The sequence below is a fragment of the Sipha flava genome, unplaced genomic scaffold (assembly GCF_003268045.1).
Source record: "Sipha flava isolate LNK unplaced genomic scaffold, YSA_version1 269_pilon_pilon, whole genome shotgun sequence".
NCBI classification, from domain to species: domain Eukaryota; kingdom Metazoa; phylum Arthropoda; class Insecta; order Hemiptera; family Aphididae; genus Sipha; species Sipha flava.
Window position 1 is genome coordinate 54533 of NW_020272933.1, and position 16999 is coordinate 71531.

The following is a 16999-nucleotide window of genomic DNA, read 5'->3' on the forward strand; positions in this document are numbered from 1 at the left end:
GATTTATATTCATAACATGAATATAAATTAATTGTATTTATATTTTTAATTGTACGAATAAAAAATTGATTTTTATTTTATTGTTCTTTTCATAATTGAATTACAGTCATTAATTTATATAAGATTTTTTACTTTTCAGCATTTTTAACCATAGTCCGTAAATATTTTAATAATATTTGAGTAAAAAATAATGTTTAAAAACATAACACAATTGAGATAACTGATATAATTTATTATAAAATCAATAGTAATTTATAATATTTAAATACTATGATAAAATATTATAGGATACGCATTAAAATCAGAGTTATTTTGTTTAAAACAAAGTATTTTATTCAAAATATTTAAAATCGTTTTAAAAAATTAAATTGAAACCTCGTCAACATTATTTAAAACATGCTTTTAATATAAAATATGTGTTTTAAACTAATTTTTAAATAGTTTAGAGCTAATGTTGAAACAATGGGATATGTATAATAATTCTAGGAACTTGAGAATTAGAATATAATAAATACTAAAAAAATAATAATAAACTATTTAAAAAATTTAAATTACGAGCAGAGACTGAGCTAAGAGAATAAAGACAGAGATCTATCCCTGGGCGTACATTTTTAGAGTAATTTTTGTAGTAGGTATATAATCTTTTATTTACTAGAAGTTTGATATTTTTAAATTACTTAATGGTAATGTATTTAGAACTCAATAAGTATGACTATAAGCCAGTAGTGTAACCAGGAATTTTAAATGGGAGCGACTAAACACTTTTTTGAGCAAGTTAGATAAGAAAGACTTTGAGAGTTTACCCATTACTACACCACTAAATTTAAAAATGTATTTCCAGAATTTTAAAATTGTTTTAATAATATTTATTAAAATATAATAATAATAAATTAACAAGGACAACTGCGGTAGCATTGCCACGACGTAACATAATATAAAAACTATAGTTATTATAAAATGTAACACAACGCACGTGTGGTGTTAAATTGCATATTCGTACACCGTTATACAAAATATCTGACATATTTTTTCTTTTTGATATAAATATTGAAATGAAATTTGATATAAATAATAATATAATCCTCGTTTGGTGTTAGATTATGATGAGGAAAAATTACGTTCAGAAATAATACATTAGGTCTAACTCTTTTTAAAAGTCAATTATGCAATCACCATAGTCCATATTTAGGTACGTTCTCATTATGCTGATCGCCAAAGCTGTACTTATGCAAACGTGACGGTCGGCTTCATTATCAGGCCGAATAATTTGTCCAACGTAACCCGCACACTGGCAGTTTATATCATAGAAAGCTGAACCAACTTTTCTAGTGGAGACGTGTTTCGGTTCATCCTTAGTCGGCATTTGGTGCGTCCAAAACTTTTATTATACTCCAATTATTTAATTTTGTATTTTTTAAAATTGATATCTATTTTTTTTTTTTTTTGAAGAAGAAGAAGAAGAAAAAAATTGAATGAAGTAACTTCACATTTAATGAAATGTGCCGTTAGCATCCTTTGCTTTGGAATAATCATCTGACGGATTACAAGTACAGAATAAATGTCATGATGCTTTGTTTAAAATAAGCATTTCTTTTAGAATTGATAAAGATACAATTTAAAAAAGATTATAATTTATAATTAATTATATGAAATTTACTCAAAATCAATTTAAATTGGGGTTGGCAAAACATGTGGTCATCAGTAGCACCTGATAATGTTACTTGATATAACCCCAGTTATTTCATCACACTCAGGTGTCCATGAACAGTCTTTAATTAAGTATCTTATGATTCGGTTTTCTAGGCTTTCATTAGAAAATAATTATTACCGGCTCTTGCCTTTAACTTTTTTTAAATGATTTTCTTTGTACACGTTATGCCGAGGAAGTTAATTGTAACTTAATTCACATTTTCTTAAATTGTCCATCACTCACTGGTTCACATTTAAAAATATTTAAATTTTTACATAGTAACAATATGATCTTAGTTGATCCACAAATTATTTTTAACTATTTTTCTAAACCCATTGTTATTAGTATACTAATATTTTTCGAAAATTCTAGATTCATAGGTAATTTGATTTTAATATAATTACCTTTTTTTTTGTATTTTATTTACTAAAGTACATTTATTCTTGGTTTATTAATTAATTAATTTTTTCATTCTCTTGATTTTTTCTTTTTATTTATATAATATATAAATATTACATATATTATAGTTTATATAGTTATAACTGTTGATCTATAATAATTTTAATATTGAAAGCTAATAGAAAATTGTTATTATTATATTATACAAGTATAATATATATGTTACCGGCAATATGGATAATCCGGTATTTTGCAAAAGATCTAGGCATTATATATAATGCCAAAAATCACTCGGCAATATATGTAATACGATCTTTGCCTAAATATAATGTATAATGCCAAACGTGGAGTAAGCAATATGATGAAAATAAACAAAATTGGATATCGTCTATTACCAAAATAAAAAGTGTATTTGCCTTAAAAATAAAATTTTGTGTACTTCAAAATGTCACTTTTCCACAACATGTTAGAATAAGTAAATAATAGTTTGAATAAAAATTTTGTATTATAATAATAATAATAGATAAAAATGAAATTTTATCTGTAATATGAGTAATAATGTATAATAATTATAAGAATCTTAACGTAATATAACATATAATAAAATGTTTTGTACTTTGCCTAAAAAAAAATTGGCATTTTGCATAATGCCTAGCATAGGCGTGCGCATGGAGCATGTAGGATATGCAGCTGCATACCCTAAAAATAGAGCCTTCTTTCTAAAAATACAAAAAATAAATAAAAATTATGACAAATGTAGAAAACTATATTGGAAACGGATATTCGTAATATTTGTATTATCATTTATGGACAGTCATGTGACAAGTCATACAGGAAACAATACTTAATACTTATTCACAATGTTGTATTTAGAATTTTTTTCTGGTAGGATGGGGGTGTAATCATAATCACATATACTTATACCAAGTTTTACCATTACAATATGTTATTTTTTATAAATTATAGTCTATATAATCCAAAATTATGGTTTTAGATTCATTTATTGACTAATATGTATGTATGAGTTTGCGGTGCCAGAGAAAAAGAAAAAAATATATGCTGATATCACTTTATATTTAATTAAATTTTTTTTTCTTAATTTAAACTATTAATAAGTTAATAACAAATTCGTACAAATTAAAGACTTATGGCCAAAAAACTTATTTAAATAATAGTAGATATAATAAGTATATAAGTAAACAAAAAGTGTTGTATATTATAGAATAAAATCAATTTTTCTATTTTTATTGACTAAATCGTCAATCATTTCAAAAGTTAGCTTTCAATGAATTGATAATAAAGCAAGGCCATTAAGCCTTTTCTAAACCAAAAAAATAAATAAATTTTATTAATTATTATTCAAATTTATATATTTATTTGTACACATAGTGTAAAAGACCGTTATGCAGTTGCTGTTGAAAATGGTAAAGTTGCGAAAATTTGTAATAACTTAAATATGTTTGGGTAGAAGTAATTGCATATCATAAGAGCTTCCATAGCATATTTAGGTTTGACGGAAAGTGTGTTTATTTTTCGGATCCAAATTTTGAATAACAAAAGTAATACGTCTTTATTATGATTTAAAATATCTACTTCATAACGTTTAGCTAACTTATAGAAACCTTTAGTATTTGAAGATATTTCAGAGAATAATGTTTGAAATCCAGAGAGTGTTGTTTTGTGATTAATAAATCGAAACTTTATTTAAAAAATGTATAAAAATAGAAATTCTAAAATATTCTTTTGACGAATTGGCCTCGCAATTAAATCAGTTTTTTTTTAAAGTCTTGGTAGATTAATTGGAAGGTCTAACTTTATTGCTAGTCTATACGCATTTTGGAAAATAATATTAAAACTATTTTCAGCTGAGTTTCGAAGATTTTACGATTCTTCTAGTGTATCTTATGTCAAACAAACTGCTTTTCTCAAATCCAAATTGGTATTTTGAAAATTTTTAATTTTAATTATGAAGACAGTTATAACAATTAAGAAATTGCTATTCAGTCACTTTTTTTAGGAAAAAAAAATTAAAATTTCAAATTAAACAGTTACTTAGACATTTGTATATATATTTTTATCAGAATTTTGAACGCTTAAATTAACTTTCATTGATGACAGGAGTTGATAGCGGCAGCCTTTCGTATACCTTGTAAAAGAGGTCTACGCACGCCTATGATGCCTAGGTATTTTGCAAAATAACTGAATTATCCATATTGCCGGTAACACACATATATATATTGTACAACAATCAACAAAAATCAACAATTAAAGCTGCAGCAGCTACTAAAATAACACCTTTCTCAATATTCATCTTGGCAAAACCCTATAGTAACGTGACTACAAAAATATATATAAAGCATGCCGAGTTTGAAGTAGCCAATTCGTCTTTTTAATCGGTATAGTGAGGATACATTTTTACTGAAATATATTATTTATTTCTAAATAATAAGATATTTAAGAGATATTTTAGATAAATCTTTCATTTAATTTATATTCTTATAACTGCACTAACCATTATAACAACAGATTTATTTTTAACAATAAAAACCGAATAACTAGTATAAAATGGTTTTCTGTAAAAAAATATATTAATATATATATATAGAAATTATTTTATTTGTAGATATTTTATTTTAAACAGTCCCTCTAGGAACAAGTAAATCAGTTGCTGAAAATAATGGACATATTCATAAGCATGCGCAGACATTATTGGCAAGGTATTAGGATACATAACACATTAAAATTTAATATTAACAACACATTTGGATGAAGTAACTTAATTTAACTTAATTATTTTATTTTTCTAATATTCTTATACATGTATTTACCGTTTATGGAAGTTTCGAAGTGGTTGAACATAATATAGTTATTGTGATAATATTAAATATTTTGGTGAGGCAGGGAAGGTTTACAGAGTAGTCAAGTGCTTACCTTGACTACCCCGTGCGCAAGCTTATTGGACATATTAAAATAGTATAAAAACAATAGAAGAACTAGTAATTGAAAATTTCACAACATTTATTGATAAAAATAAAAATATTCAAAAAAATACTCCGTAATTCGAAGCAATAATCATTTGTGAATTAAATATTTAAGTTCTCATAAATAAGTAAATTTTTAATAAATAATAAAGTCTAAACAAAATTACTTTCCAATGTGAGATCAAAATAGTTAAGTGATTAAATAAATAGACTAACAAATAATATAGTTAATGGAGATTAGCAGTGCCGCAACTACACTAATTTGGGATCGTGTGTAAATAAAATTAATGTCCCCCGCCCCTTTTTCCCAAGTTGGAATGTTGCAGGCTATACCTTTAATCAATTGTAACCAAATTATTTTTAATTTCAGTAATAAGGGCCGCAAAAGAAATATTGATGTAAGATAATGTGTACAAAAAAAATTATTGTTCAATCTCAACATTTTAACCTAATGGTTTTATTTTCTGTCAACAAATGTTTCAATTTTTATCATTGAACCCCATTATAAACTGAAGGGCTAGTGTGTTTGACACATGCAACACAGTTGGTTATTGCGGCACTAGATACAAGACACTAAATAATAATAATAACAATTAAAATTTAATTTTGCCCCTTTAAATATATGTATTCCAATTATTTTTTTAATGTAAATCGTTCTGAAATCAAATAGTTAATATGAGATTTATTTTTTATAATGTTTGCTCGACAATAATCCATAATTTCTGATTCATCCTTTATATCAAATTTTATTTTTTCTAATAATATAACCATGGGCTTAATTTTTTCTTCAGACATCCTGTAAAAAAAAAAAAAAAAACATCAGTCTATCTATAGAAGCGTTTCCCAAACTTTTTCTCTGTCGGACCGCTTAGAGATAATAAAAATGATCACGGACCCCTTAATACAAATAAAAATTAAAAACAATAATAAATAATAGTACTAAATTGATTCTCTTTATTTTCTGAACTAAATGCACATATTTTTATGATAAATAATGATATACCAATGTGATCACGCCTGTCGTTATAATTGCTTTTTAACGATAACTATTTCGAGAATGTATTTATTATCATCAGTATTTCCCATGTAATATAAGTAATATATCAGTATTTTTGTTTTTATAGATAGGTGCTTTGTGTATTTTTAATTTACGTTTGAGGACTACCTTTGGTATACGTGCGGCCACAGTTTGGGAAATGCTGGTCCATAGTAATATGTATTGAATAATATAAACTTCAGTGGATTACCTTAGTTGTAAATCAAGTTTTCCATTATTTTTTTCCGTAAAATTAGTCCAATAGATCAACTCTCGATTCATTTGATCAATATTTTCTTGCATATTGTTGATAAGTTTACTTAATGGATTTGCAGATTTTGTTATGTCTTGAATGAATTGCCTAATTGTGTCCATTTGTTTCGTTAGTATTTCTTGATCTTTTACATTTTTCCCATCCCATTCCTATTTTTCCAAGCCAAATATATATTTTAATAAACCAAATGATAAAATTAACTAAAATTTTTTTTTCTTACTACTTTTGAAGAATCTGTTTTTTTTATATTAAAATCCAATTGTGTTTGAAGTATTTGTGATACAAGTTGACCTTGTCCATCCCCCTAAAAATGAATAATGCATAACAAAATTATTATTATTATAATCACATTAATTATTGTACTACAAAACTTATTTTTTAAATATTGTTATTTAAAAATTATATTACCTGGGTATAAGAATCATAAGATGGTTTATTTTCATTCAAAACTTCAATTGTAACAATATTGTCATCAAGATCATTTATAAGATCATTATTTTTTGAAAAAAAACTGTCAGAATGTTTGGGAATTCTATTACAAAAAAATAAAATAAATATAAAATATTTAAAAAATCTAATTTAATTATTTACTCAGTATAGGTATTAGATTGTGGACGTCGGTTGGGAGCAGGGGGTCTAGAGCTTTTAGGCCTTAGAGATTTAGCTACATTATGTGTATCACTCAACTTTTGAAGTTGATTTTCTTCTTGATTAATTTTTTTTAATTCTGAATCTAGATTTTCTGGTTTGGATTTTATTGTTGATTGCAATTCACTGTCATTTTGCTCACTAAATCAGTAAATTATATTCATATTTTAAAAATTTTTAAAATAATAGGTATATAATTTTTAAATTACTTAGTATCAGGAGAAATATTAATAATATTTTTTGTTTCTTCATTGATTGGTTTAACAGCACTTTCAAGAGAAGATATATTTGTTGTATTATATTCTATGCTAACCAATTCCTCATTTTTAACCATGGATGTTTCTACACTATTGGGTTTTTGTATATTTTTTTTAGAATCATGTTCAATTATTTCTTTAATATTTTTTTCTTGTGATTTGGTTTTTTCTAACACTTTAATCTTATTTTGATTATTAATTTTAGTGGTTTCTAATTTCTTAGGTTTTGTATGAGTCAATTTTTGTTCTTTAATTTCTTTATTCTAGATAAAAAATCATATTAAAATAAGAATTTTAAATAGAAACAAAATATATTTTACCTTTAATTCTATTCCAGAAGCAATTGCTAAGAGAAGTTCTAAAGTTTTAGTTACTTCAAGTCCGGCAACAATTTTGGAGGGTCTTGCTGATATTGTTTTAGTTGTTGTTGATTCTAAAAACAAACATCAGTGCAATAGATTATCATGATTTTATATATTTTTTTTTACATTAATATATAGTTTATTGTTTTTATACATTTTCTATTGAGAAAAACCAAAAAAGTTTTTCAGCTTATATTAAAAATAATAACTTTTGGACTATTAATTTTATTAAAAAATGCATACATTTACTTGTAAACATAGTATAGAATACATTGTGATTTTCCTTTTCTTTATAACGATTGAGTTAGATAAATAGTAATTGTATACACTGATTAAATGTTAAATAAAAATATATATAAATATATGAATAGTATTTTTACTTTAAAAATATTTCAATCAAATTAGTATAAAATTATTCACCTATAATTAATATAACATTTTTTTATTCATAAAAGTACAAATATATTATGTTCATTACTAATTTTAGTAGTTAAATTTTACCCTTTAATGAACAAGAAAATATCCTAAAAATGAATTATGAATGGACACCCTAAATACAAATAATAATCATTTTATATTATATTCTAAATAGATCACAAGGCAGACACAGAAAATATGGCTAGATGGAGTAGAGGAAGACTTCATAGGGATGGACATTGAAAATTGAAATGTTGTAGTATAGGACAGAGATGGTCCAACATTTCAAAAGATTGATTTCGGCAAAAGAAATAGAAGATTATATTATATTCTAAAAATGTAGTACTTTAATATGATTAATAATATTTAAATTTATATAAAAATAAATATTGTTTTCAGATTAATAAAATTTACTCTTTTTTTAAAGAAAAAAATCATGTTAATAAGTTTTTACCATTGTATTTAGATTTTCAACAAATTTATTCTTGTGTTATAAGGTATTTAACTTTTAATTTTTTTTTTATCTTAAATATGTATATTAGTTTAATAATTCAAGTAACTATATTATTTGTTACTTAATTTCTTTACAGGTCATTAAAATCTAGTTATTATAAAAAAAGTAAAAAGTTTAAATTTAATATGGATAGGTACAGGGGTGTATTTATATGTTTCATCAAGTAGATCAGTGGAAAATTGCCGCTCAAAATAACTAAATGAAATAATTCACTAATTGAATTATCATTTAATTACCAACTTTACATTATATATTAATTAGGTAAAAATACAAAAAAAAAATTATTTAAATACTAAAATATAATTTCTTAAGATTAAAACCATTTTTATTAATAATTATTAACAAAATAAATTATTCAAGTTTTCCGCTGCAGGCACATGCTTATAGTGTTTGCATATAAATACATAACTGGATAGGTATTAATTTAAATTAAATACATATATAACTTACGAATAGCAGCAATTAGCTTATTTAAAAACTTAATTTTAGTTTCTTTAGTAGTCACATTTGTAGATATAATTTCTTCATTGGTAAAAATGTCCGACAAATAACCAGTACTACAAATCACCTTAAAAAATTAAAATTATTCACTTAGTTTTATAAATTAAAATATAAACTCTAACTAGTCTTACTCAAAATAAATTGTATATAATTTTTATTGAGAATATGTTAGTAGATATTTTAGAAATAAGATATGAAATACTTTTTTTTTCTTTTAAATCTAATATATATTGGAAATTAGATGATTAAATGAAATCAATTAAAAATAAGTCATTATTCATATTCATATTTATTATTATTATATTATATTTATAGAACTAGCCTTTAGGAAAAAAAATTAGAAATATACAGATTTAAAATTAAATTTTAGTTACAATTACATGATTACAAAAATACATAAAAGTTATAAATATAAATATAGATATGTTATAAGTATTAACAAAGGCAGGAAGTGTCAACAAGAGACATTAATCTTGTGATAGGTTCATTCATTAAGTAATTTGAGGTGCAAAGAGAAATGTAGAAAGGAGTAAAATTTCTAGAACTACATTGTGGCACCCTAGTTAATTACACTTAAGATGTAAAGATAATTTATTTCTCCAGACACCAATAAATTCAAAAATTTAAACTTGAGATTAATTTTTCGACTAGAAAGGGTATCCATAATAAAAAAATTTGGAAACAGGGGTGAAATTAAGTAGTAGATGGTGTATTTGTAGAATAAATTTAGGGAAACTGATAAATGTTCATTGAACCATTTTAAGTTGACAGGAGTTACCTGCAGTATGCAAATTTTAAAGAACAGCACCATATTCTTAAATAGAACAGACAAGTGACGAAAAGCGAATTTTTAAAGAAAATCCTAGTTTAAAGTTGTGGGCTAGTCTTTTTACAAAACCATTTTGTAAACTTTATAACATATATTGATAAGTGGTCCAGGATCAAGAGAACAGTTGAACTTAAAACCTAAGTTAACTATCGTTTACATATGTGAAATTAGTGTATTAATAAGTTCATAGGACGACATAATTAAAGAATATTTAGGTCAATCATCAAGATAATTGATTTGCATAAATAACTTCATGTCATCAGCAAAACAAAGCAGTTTGCAATAATTTATCTCTGTTAGCACTGTTTACAAATAACAAAGGGAGGAATGGGGACAATTGATCACCTTTCAAAACACCAGAAGAAGACTTATGTACCTTAGACTTTACATCAAATACTAATAACTACTTATTTAATATATTTATATAAAGTAATTAAAGGGCTCTACTTAATAAAAGTTAAGACTTACATTTGTGACAATATCATGAAGGAATTTAAATGGTGGTTTATTCAGTAACTTTTCAGTTAACTGTGGTTTATTGATGTGTTTAGACAAGGATGATTGTACTTGTTTTATAAGTTCTTTATTCATAGAATCAGTCATAATAGTATATGTTTAATGAAATACACTAACATATAGACCTATTATATTATATTTATTAAGAATCTGAATAACTTCAACATCAATAAAAACAATATTATAATTTTTAAAAAATTATTTATAATTTTAATGTACAATAATTACAAAATGTATGAACTTAAAAAAATGTTTAAAATAAATACCACAATAAATATTGAATTAAAACATTGATAAGAATTAATATTGATAAGACTATTATAAAAACAACTTGACTTAAAAAAAAAATAAAAAATTATGTATCTATTAATTACATCATTTTTGATTATTAGTATTTAAAACTATTATGATAACTAATTAATTTATTATTGACCTAACATTGCAATTATCTTTCCATTTTAAGTTGTTTAACAATTCTACTAAATACTTCTCTGACAGATTTTTTAGTTGAAATATTTGATATTTTGTTAACAGTTTCATTTTTATGCTCCTTATTTATTTTTCGTACAAATATTTTAACAGAATTTTTTGATTTTTCCAAATTTTGTTTTACAGAATTTTCATTTTGTTTCAATTCATAGTCATTATTTTCTGTTATATCAGTCCTAACAGTATTCCTGTAATAACTATTTCCATTTAAATTGTTCTTTTTTTTACGTTTTCTCTTTGATTTTTTATCCACTTTTAGTTGATTACTTTCTTGTTCTATATGTTTATACAATTTATTTAAATCTAATGTTGTTTTATGTTGCAAATTAATATTTTCAATATTTTTTTTTGCTTTAAATGTTTTTTTTTCATCATATTGAATAAGTTGAATGGATTGATCAATTTTTTGATGATTTATTGAACAAGACTTTAACCTTTTACTAAAATCCAATAAGGAATATGGTTTGTAATTAATGTAGGATGGTCTATATAACTTATAGCGGGAACTGTGTGTATAATATTCTTCACTTGTAATCAAATTTTTATCAACAGCATATTTTAAATTATTTAATCTTAAATAAAATGCATGTTCTTCAATAATACCTTTATCATATAAATTTTGCCAGTATTCAACACTCTTGCTAACAATACTGCAAAATAATTGTAAATTATGTAACAATAATTTAATTGGAATTATAAAATGAGTTAAAAATTAATTTTACCTTTCATTATAGTCTAATTTATCCATAATAGTAATATCAATTGTTACATATAACACAATAAATAAAAGTATACACCATATTCAATACAAGAAAATGACTATACGAATAAACGAATCACTAATTAGCAAATAATTGTAATTACAACGTAAAATTTTTACAAATTATGTAGCCTGCTAAAACTTAAATAATGAAATCTGAAATCTTTGATCATGTTATTACATAGAACTGAAACCTGTTATTCACATTTCATAAATATGAAAAAAAGGAGGGGATTTAATGCTGAGATATGGGGTACCGATGGTAACTCATTACATGGTACAACCACAGGATAGACGGTCGTTATCATTTGATAACCTTTCCTCTATTTTCCTCAAAATTCTTTACGAAACTGGATTTTCCTTGTTATCTTTTTGGTCATTTTTTTTTTTTGATTGTTAGGTGTTGGATGTGTTGAATATTTGAAAATTATTTTTTAAATTGCACTTTTACTACGTTTTTCTTTTCTCTTTCTATTTTCTGATACTGTCACTGTTTTGCGCGTTAAATTTATTTTTAAAATTTCTGTTGAAACAAAAAGTTATTTGTGTGAATTGCCGCTGTAATGATATTTTCCGTCGAAGTTCGCGTTGTTGTGCGTATTATTCGTCTTTGGCGCGGTACTATTTAATTGATTGTTTGTTGTCATGAAGCTTTATTTCGTGGATCAGTTTTAACTTTTATCATAAGGTAATTCATCAAATATAAATATGTCATATTAAATATGAATTCATAAAGTATTATAAGTCATCAGGATCAAAATGTAAATGAAGTACTCATATATTAGTTAGTTAATTGAAATATCTAACAATTGCATCGATTATTTTTATGTTTGAAAATAACACTAAAATTATTAATTTATATGTTCTTGTTTGGTAATGATTATAGTATTAGGAAATGGATTTTATACTTTGGTTGAATTAGCTTTATTATTTATCTATTTATTGTTGTAAATTTTTTGTCTAGTATTTTTCCTATATCAAGTATTTCATTATAAAAGTTATATTCAATTATTTAATTAAACAATATATTATATCTAAACTTGAATTTCCTTAAAGTATTTATATTATACTTTAGGTTATATCTTTTATGTTAGTAATTTGATATTACTTTGCTACCTAATGTTTAGATTTTATGAATTTTATTACTTGTATCTAGATATTTTACCTTTTTACCTATATTTCTTATAGTTATAAGTTTTTTTTTTTAATTTAATAAATAATATGGTTTTGTTTTTATTGCATGCTGTAAAATCTTAAATTGGGATGCTTGTATAAAAAATGTATATCAGTACATTTAATTTCATATTATAAAATTTTTAATTTTAATTTTTGATTTGTTTACTTTATTTGAAATCAAAACTTTAAATTCACAAAGGACTTAATAAATACTCGACTGTTTACTTTTAATAAGTTGTGAATACTATACATTTCTTGGTTAATTAATGCAATGACCTATCAAATTATGTTACAGTATTGTCAAAACACCTTATTTGTTGTATTATTTAATAATTTTATTTATATCAATCAATTCAATAAAACTGTTTAATTTTGTAGTCATATTCTTAATGTGTTCATTCAATTGTTGGCCACCAAATTATTAAAATGAAAAAAAAAAATTCTTATAATATAATAAGTTTATACACTAATTTATTTAATACATTACTAATATATTTAAAGTATCAAGTATATATGTTAATCTGTGTATAAAAAATGGCATAATTCATTATAATAAGAATTTCATTAGTTTTTTAGATTTTATCAGAAGCTTCTTTTTACCTATTTAATCTAACTTTTTAATTACCTTTTTAAATATAAAGATTCAATTTAAATTCAAAGGATATAAAATAATAGTTTATAAATATTATTAAATATAAATATAAAGTTATCAGTTAAATTATTTGTTTTAATTTTGATTTAATTGTCAATTAATTCATGGTATGAATAAACATAGCCTGTATGATGTCATGTTTTAAAATATCTAATAAATAAAAATAATATATAACCTTTATATATATGTATATATATTACTTTTATATAATAGTGTTATATGTATATCATTTTTGACCAGGGTGAACTAATATTTTTTATTCAAATAGTCCATTAATTGAAATATTTTTATTCCCTTGACTTTGCTACCTATAACTGTAAACCTATATTTTGATTATACTTATTACTTAAGTTTTAATAAATAGCAAGATATGTAGTGATTCAGTTTGTATAGAATTTTTCATTTATTTTTACTAATAATTAATTAATATTATATAAACCACAAGGTATAAAATGTTGATAGTTTTATGTCTTTGGAAAATAGAACTGTTTGTAAATTTATTTAGAGATTTATTCTCATATTGTTATTATGTAATTATACTTTAAAATTGAGAATATCTGTATTAACGTAATGAATTTTAATTTATTAAAACTATCTACTTTTTTCAATAAAATGAAAATTTAAAATAAGTTAAGTATTATTAAGTATTTTATTGATTTTATACATATAATTGGATTATCTTTTAATTATTTACTTACTAATTTCTCACTATTTCAGTATTTTTGAACAAAGTAAAAATACAGTATACTTAATTACATATATCATTTTACAAAGTTCTATTTTATCTAACTTATGGTTATCATAAAGAATTTTTGGATATTTAACAATAATAACGATTATTTAAACTACTATGATATATTCTTCTTCATTATATTAAATTAATTTTATATTTTATTTTTTAGAAATTATTTTGAATTTAAATATATTTTTTAATTTTAACATAAAACAACTGCATTTTTCTTTGAATTAATAACCAATAAATTTAGGCCATTATGTTATGAAGTAAAAGTCTTAAATAATTTTTACTCATTTATATATTAGACAGTCTTAAAATATATGTTCAAGAATTTAATTTTAAATATATATTTAATTTATACTAAATTTTTCTTATTTAATATTTTTTAGTACAATATTTACATTTATAAATTGTTATTCAATTTTGTTTGTTTAAAATATTTAGTATGATACTATGTATTTTTCTTATAATACATTACATGAACCTATTGTATATTAAGAAAACAACTTAACTTAACCTAACCTACATATTTTATTGTTATTTCAAGTTTTTAATTTTTTTTTTTAATTCTTTACCTATATAAGTTATCATAAAATTCCAATCACTAGGTAAAGTCAGGTTTTAATAATTAATACTTGATTTTACTTTGTGTAAAGCTGAAAATCAGAATTTTTATCCCTGCTTTTACTAAAAGTGTTATGTACATGCCTCAGAAAATTAATACAAAATTATACGTTTGATTGTCTTAATATATTCTAAGAAAAAAATTATAATTTTACTATTTATATAACCAACTCTAACTAAATATATAGCTATAAGGTAAATGTTTTGTTTTCTCATATTGAAATTTATTTTAATAATGAAATGGATATTTTATAATAGTGGTATAATTTTTAAAATATGTACTTAGCTCTATGATTCCTTGGATGTGGAATGTAATACTACTTAAGTCCTAATGAAAGCCTGTATTATGACATTATGTAATTTTCTTTTTTCAAATGTCTTATATTATACTTTTATAGCCAATACTCATAAGTTTAAGAATTAAAAAAAACCTAAGAAATAAATTATTTTTTAATAGGTATAAGAAAATATTTTATCATTCCTGCCATTGAGATTTTTATCCTTAATGCTTAAGACTAAACATAATTATTTTTCTTTACTAATAATTATCAGTTTGTAGGTGTAAATTTTAATTGTATGTATCATTATACATACTATACAATTAATTGTAATTAAAAGTATTGTATTCAATATTTAATTAATTTTATTTTTATTCTGAGTACTTTTATTAATTTTCAGGTTTAATAATTTACCTACTACCAAATTGTAAAGAACTTGAAAGAACATTCTATACATTTACTATTTTTAATTCAAAATTAAATATGTGCTTTTAAAAATATATATGTCACAGATTATGTAAAACCAGATGGTGCACTCCAGTGTTTTTGAAAATGTAAACAATCCTTACTATAATCAATGCAGTGAAACCACTATTAATAAAAAAGAATTCTTAATGTGAAAATGATACATGTTTTAAGAGTATCACTGTATTTTGTTGTTATGACGCTGTGATAATGTAAAATTTGTTTACTTGAGAAAAATTTAAACAATTATTATCGTAAAATGTTTGTACAATACAATTATTTATACAGTATGTTCACCCTAACTTGAGAGTGGTGACACTGCATTAAATATAATTTAATTAGTAGGCATTTACATTGCAGCATAGGTAGTGCACCATCTGGCTTAATGTAATTCGTGGTGTTATCCTAAAAATGAGATTTTTAATTATTATTAATTTATTAATTTATATTTATATATATTAAGTTTTTAAATGAAGTTACGTTCTTGCTAGAAAATATTTTAAACATAGACGTGCGCAGGGTGTCTGCAAGCTATGCAGTTGCATAACCTGAAAACAGAGCCTTGTTTCTAAAAGTACTTACCAAAAATAAATGAAAAGCATGATATATTTGGTCTTTAAGTTTATATTATATGATTTTATATTCACTATAATTATTATTATTTTTTTTTGAAACGTAAATTATTTACTAATATATAAAGAAATCAAGAAGTACTACGCTTCAAGAGAGATTAAATAGCTTAATACTTTTAACTATAGAGCAAGAAATAACTATAAATTTTAATTCAGAAGATATTCATGATTTTAAAAACTCAACTGAATGCAGTATTAGGATCAATTTTAATTATTTTTCAAATTTATTTTGTTTTTTTCATTGAAGTATAAGAGTTTGTTTTGTTTATTTACACTATTTAAATATATTACTCAAATCATTGCAAGTGATTAATTATTTTTTTTCGTAATTTATTTTAAATTTAAATTTAAAGACAGTTATAACTATAAATAAATTGTTATTCAGTCACTTTATTTCAAGTCCAAAATTTAAATTTTAAATTAAACAGTTATTTAGATATTTGTGTGTTTATTTTTATCAGAATTTTGAATGCTTAAAATAATTTTCATTAGAAAGGGGGCAGTAGTAGCCTTTTGCATACCTTAAAAAGATGTCTGTACATGCCTGTGATTTTCAAAGATAATTTATTTCAATTTTTATTTTTGGTAATATTACTAAATAATAAAATAAATCATTTATGATTTTGTTGTATGCTAATTATTCAGATTTACAGCAGGGACAAATTATATACTCAGTGCAATAGACACAATTTTTCAATAATTAAAAATTAAATTTTTAAATTTTATTAAAATTAATTTGTTCCTGATTTTGTAAAAATTGTCT

The 16999-nt window shown here is 22.9% G+C and overlaps 2 protein-coding genes and 1 long non-coding RNA gene across 5 annotated transcripts in view; 2 read left to right on the plus strand and 1 right to left on the minus strand.

The window, feature by feature from the left end:
* Positions 1-1109: 1109 nt before the first annotated feature.
* On the plus strand, positions 1110-8429 carry LOC112685211. The gene is made up of 3 exons (XR_003148770.1): positions 1110-1366; positions 1450-1547; positions 8240-8429. It is a non-coding gene; the product is annotated as an uncharacterized LOC112685211 (long non-coding RNA).
* On the minus strand, positions 4857-11867 carry LOC112685209 (TRAF3-interacting protein 1). Of its 2 annotated transcripts, XM_025557032.1 has the most exons (10): positions 11636-11867; positions 11517-11563; positions 9029-9146; positions 7606-7718; positions 7238-7548; positions 6972-7169; positions 6789-6912; positions 6601-6684; positions 6318-6529; positions 4857-5866 (listed from the first exon to the last, which is right to left on the minus strand). In XM_025557032.1, exons 1-10 carry the CDS (start codon positions 11640-11642, stop codon positions 5704-5706), a joined length of 1377 nt encoding a protein of 458 aa, XP_025412817.1. In that variant the 5' UTR covers positions 11643-11867; the 3' UTR covers positions 4857-5703. The 2 variants fall into 2 exon arrangements, with proteins under 2 accessions (XP_025412817.1, XP_025412816.1); XM_025557031.1 differs by lacking the exons at positions 11517-11563; positions 11636-11867 and adding an exon at positions 10377-10619.
* A 121-nt stretch (positions 11868-11988) lies between these two features.
* LOC112685208 (segmentation protein cap'n'collar) overlaps positions 11989-16999 on the plus strand; it is a 93801-nt gene continuing 88790 nt past the window's right edge. For both annotated transcript variants that reach the window (XM_025557029.1, XM_025557030.1), the window contains exon 1: positions 11989-12361. The gene's annotated coding sequence lies outside the window, so the exon portion shown is untranslated. The remainder of the gene's footprint in view (positions 12362-16999) is intronic.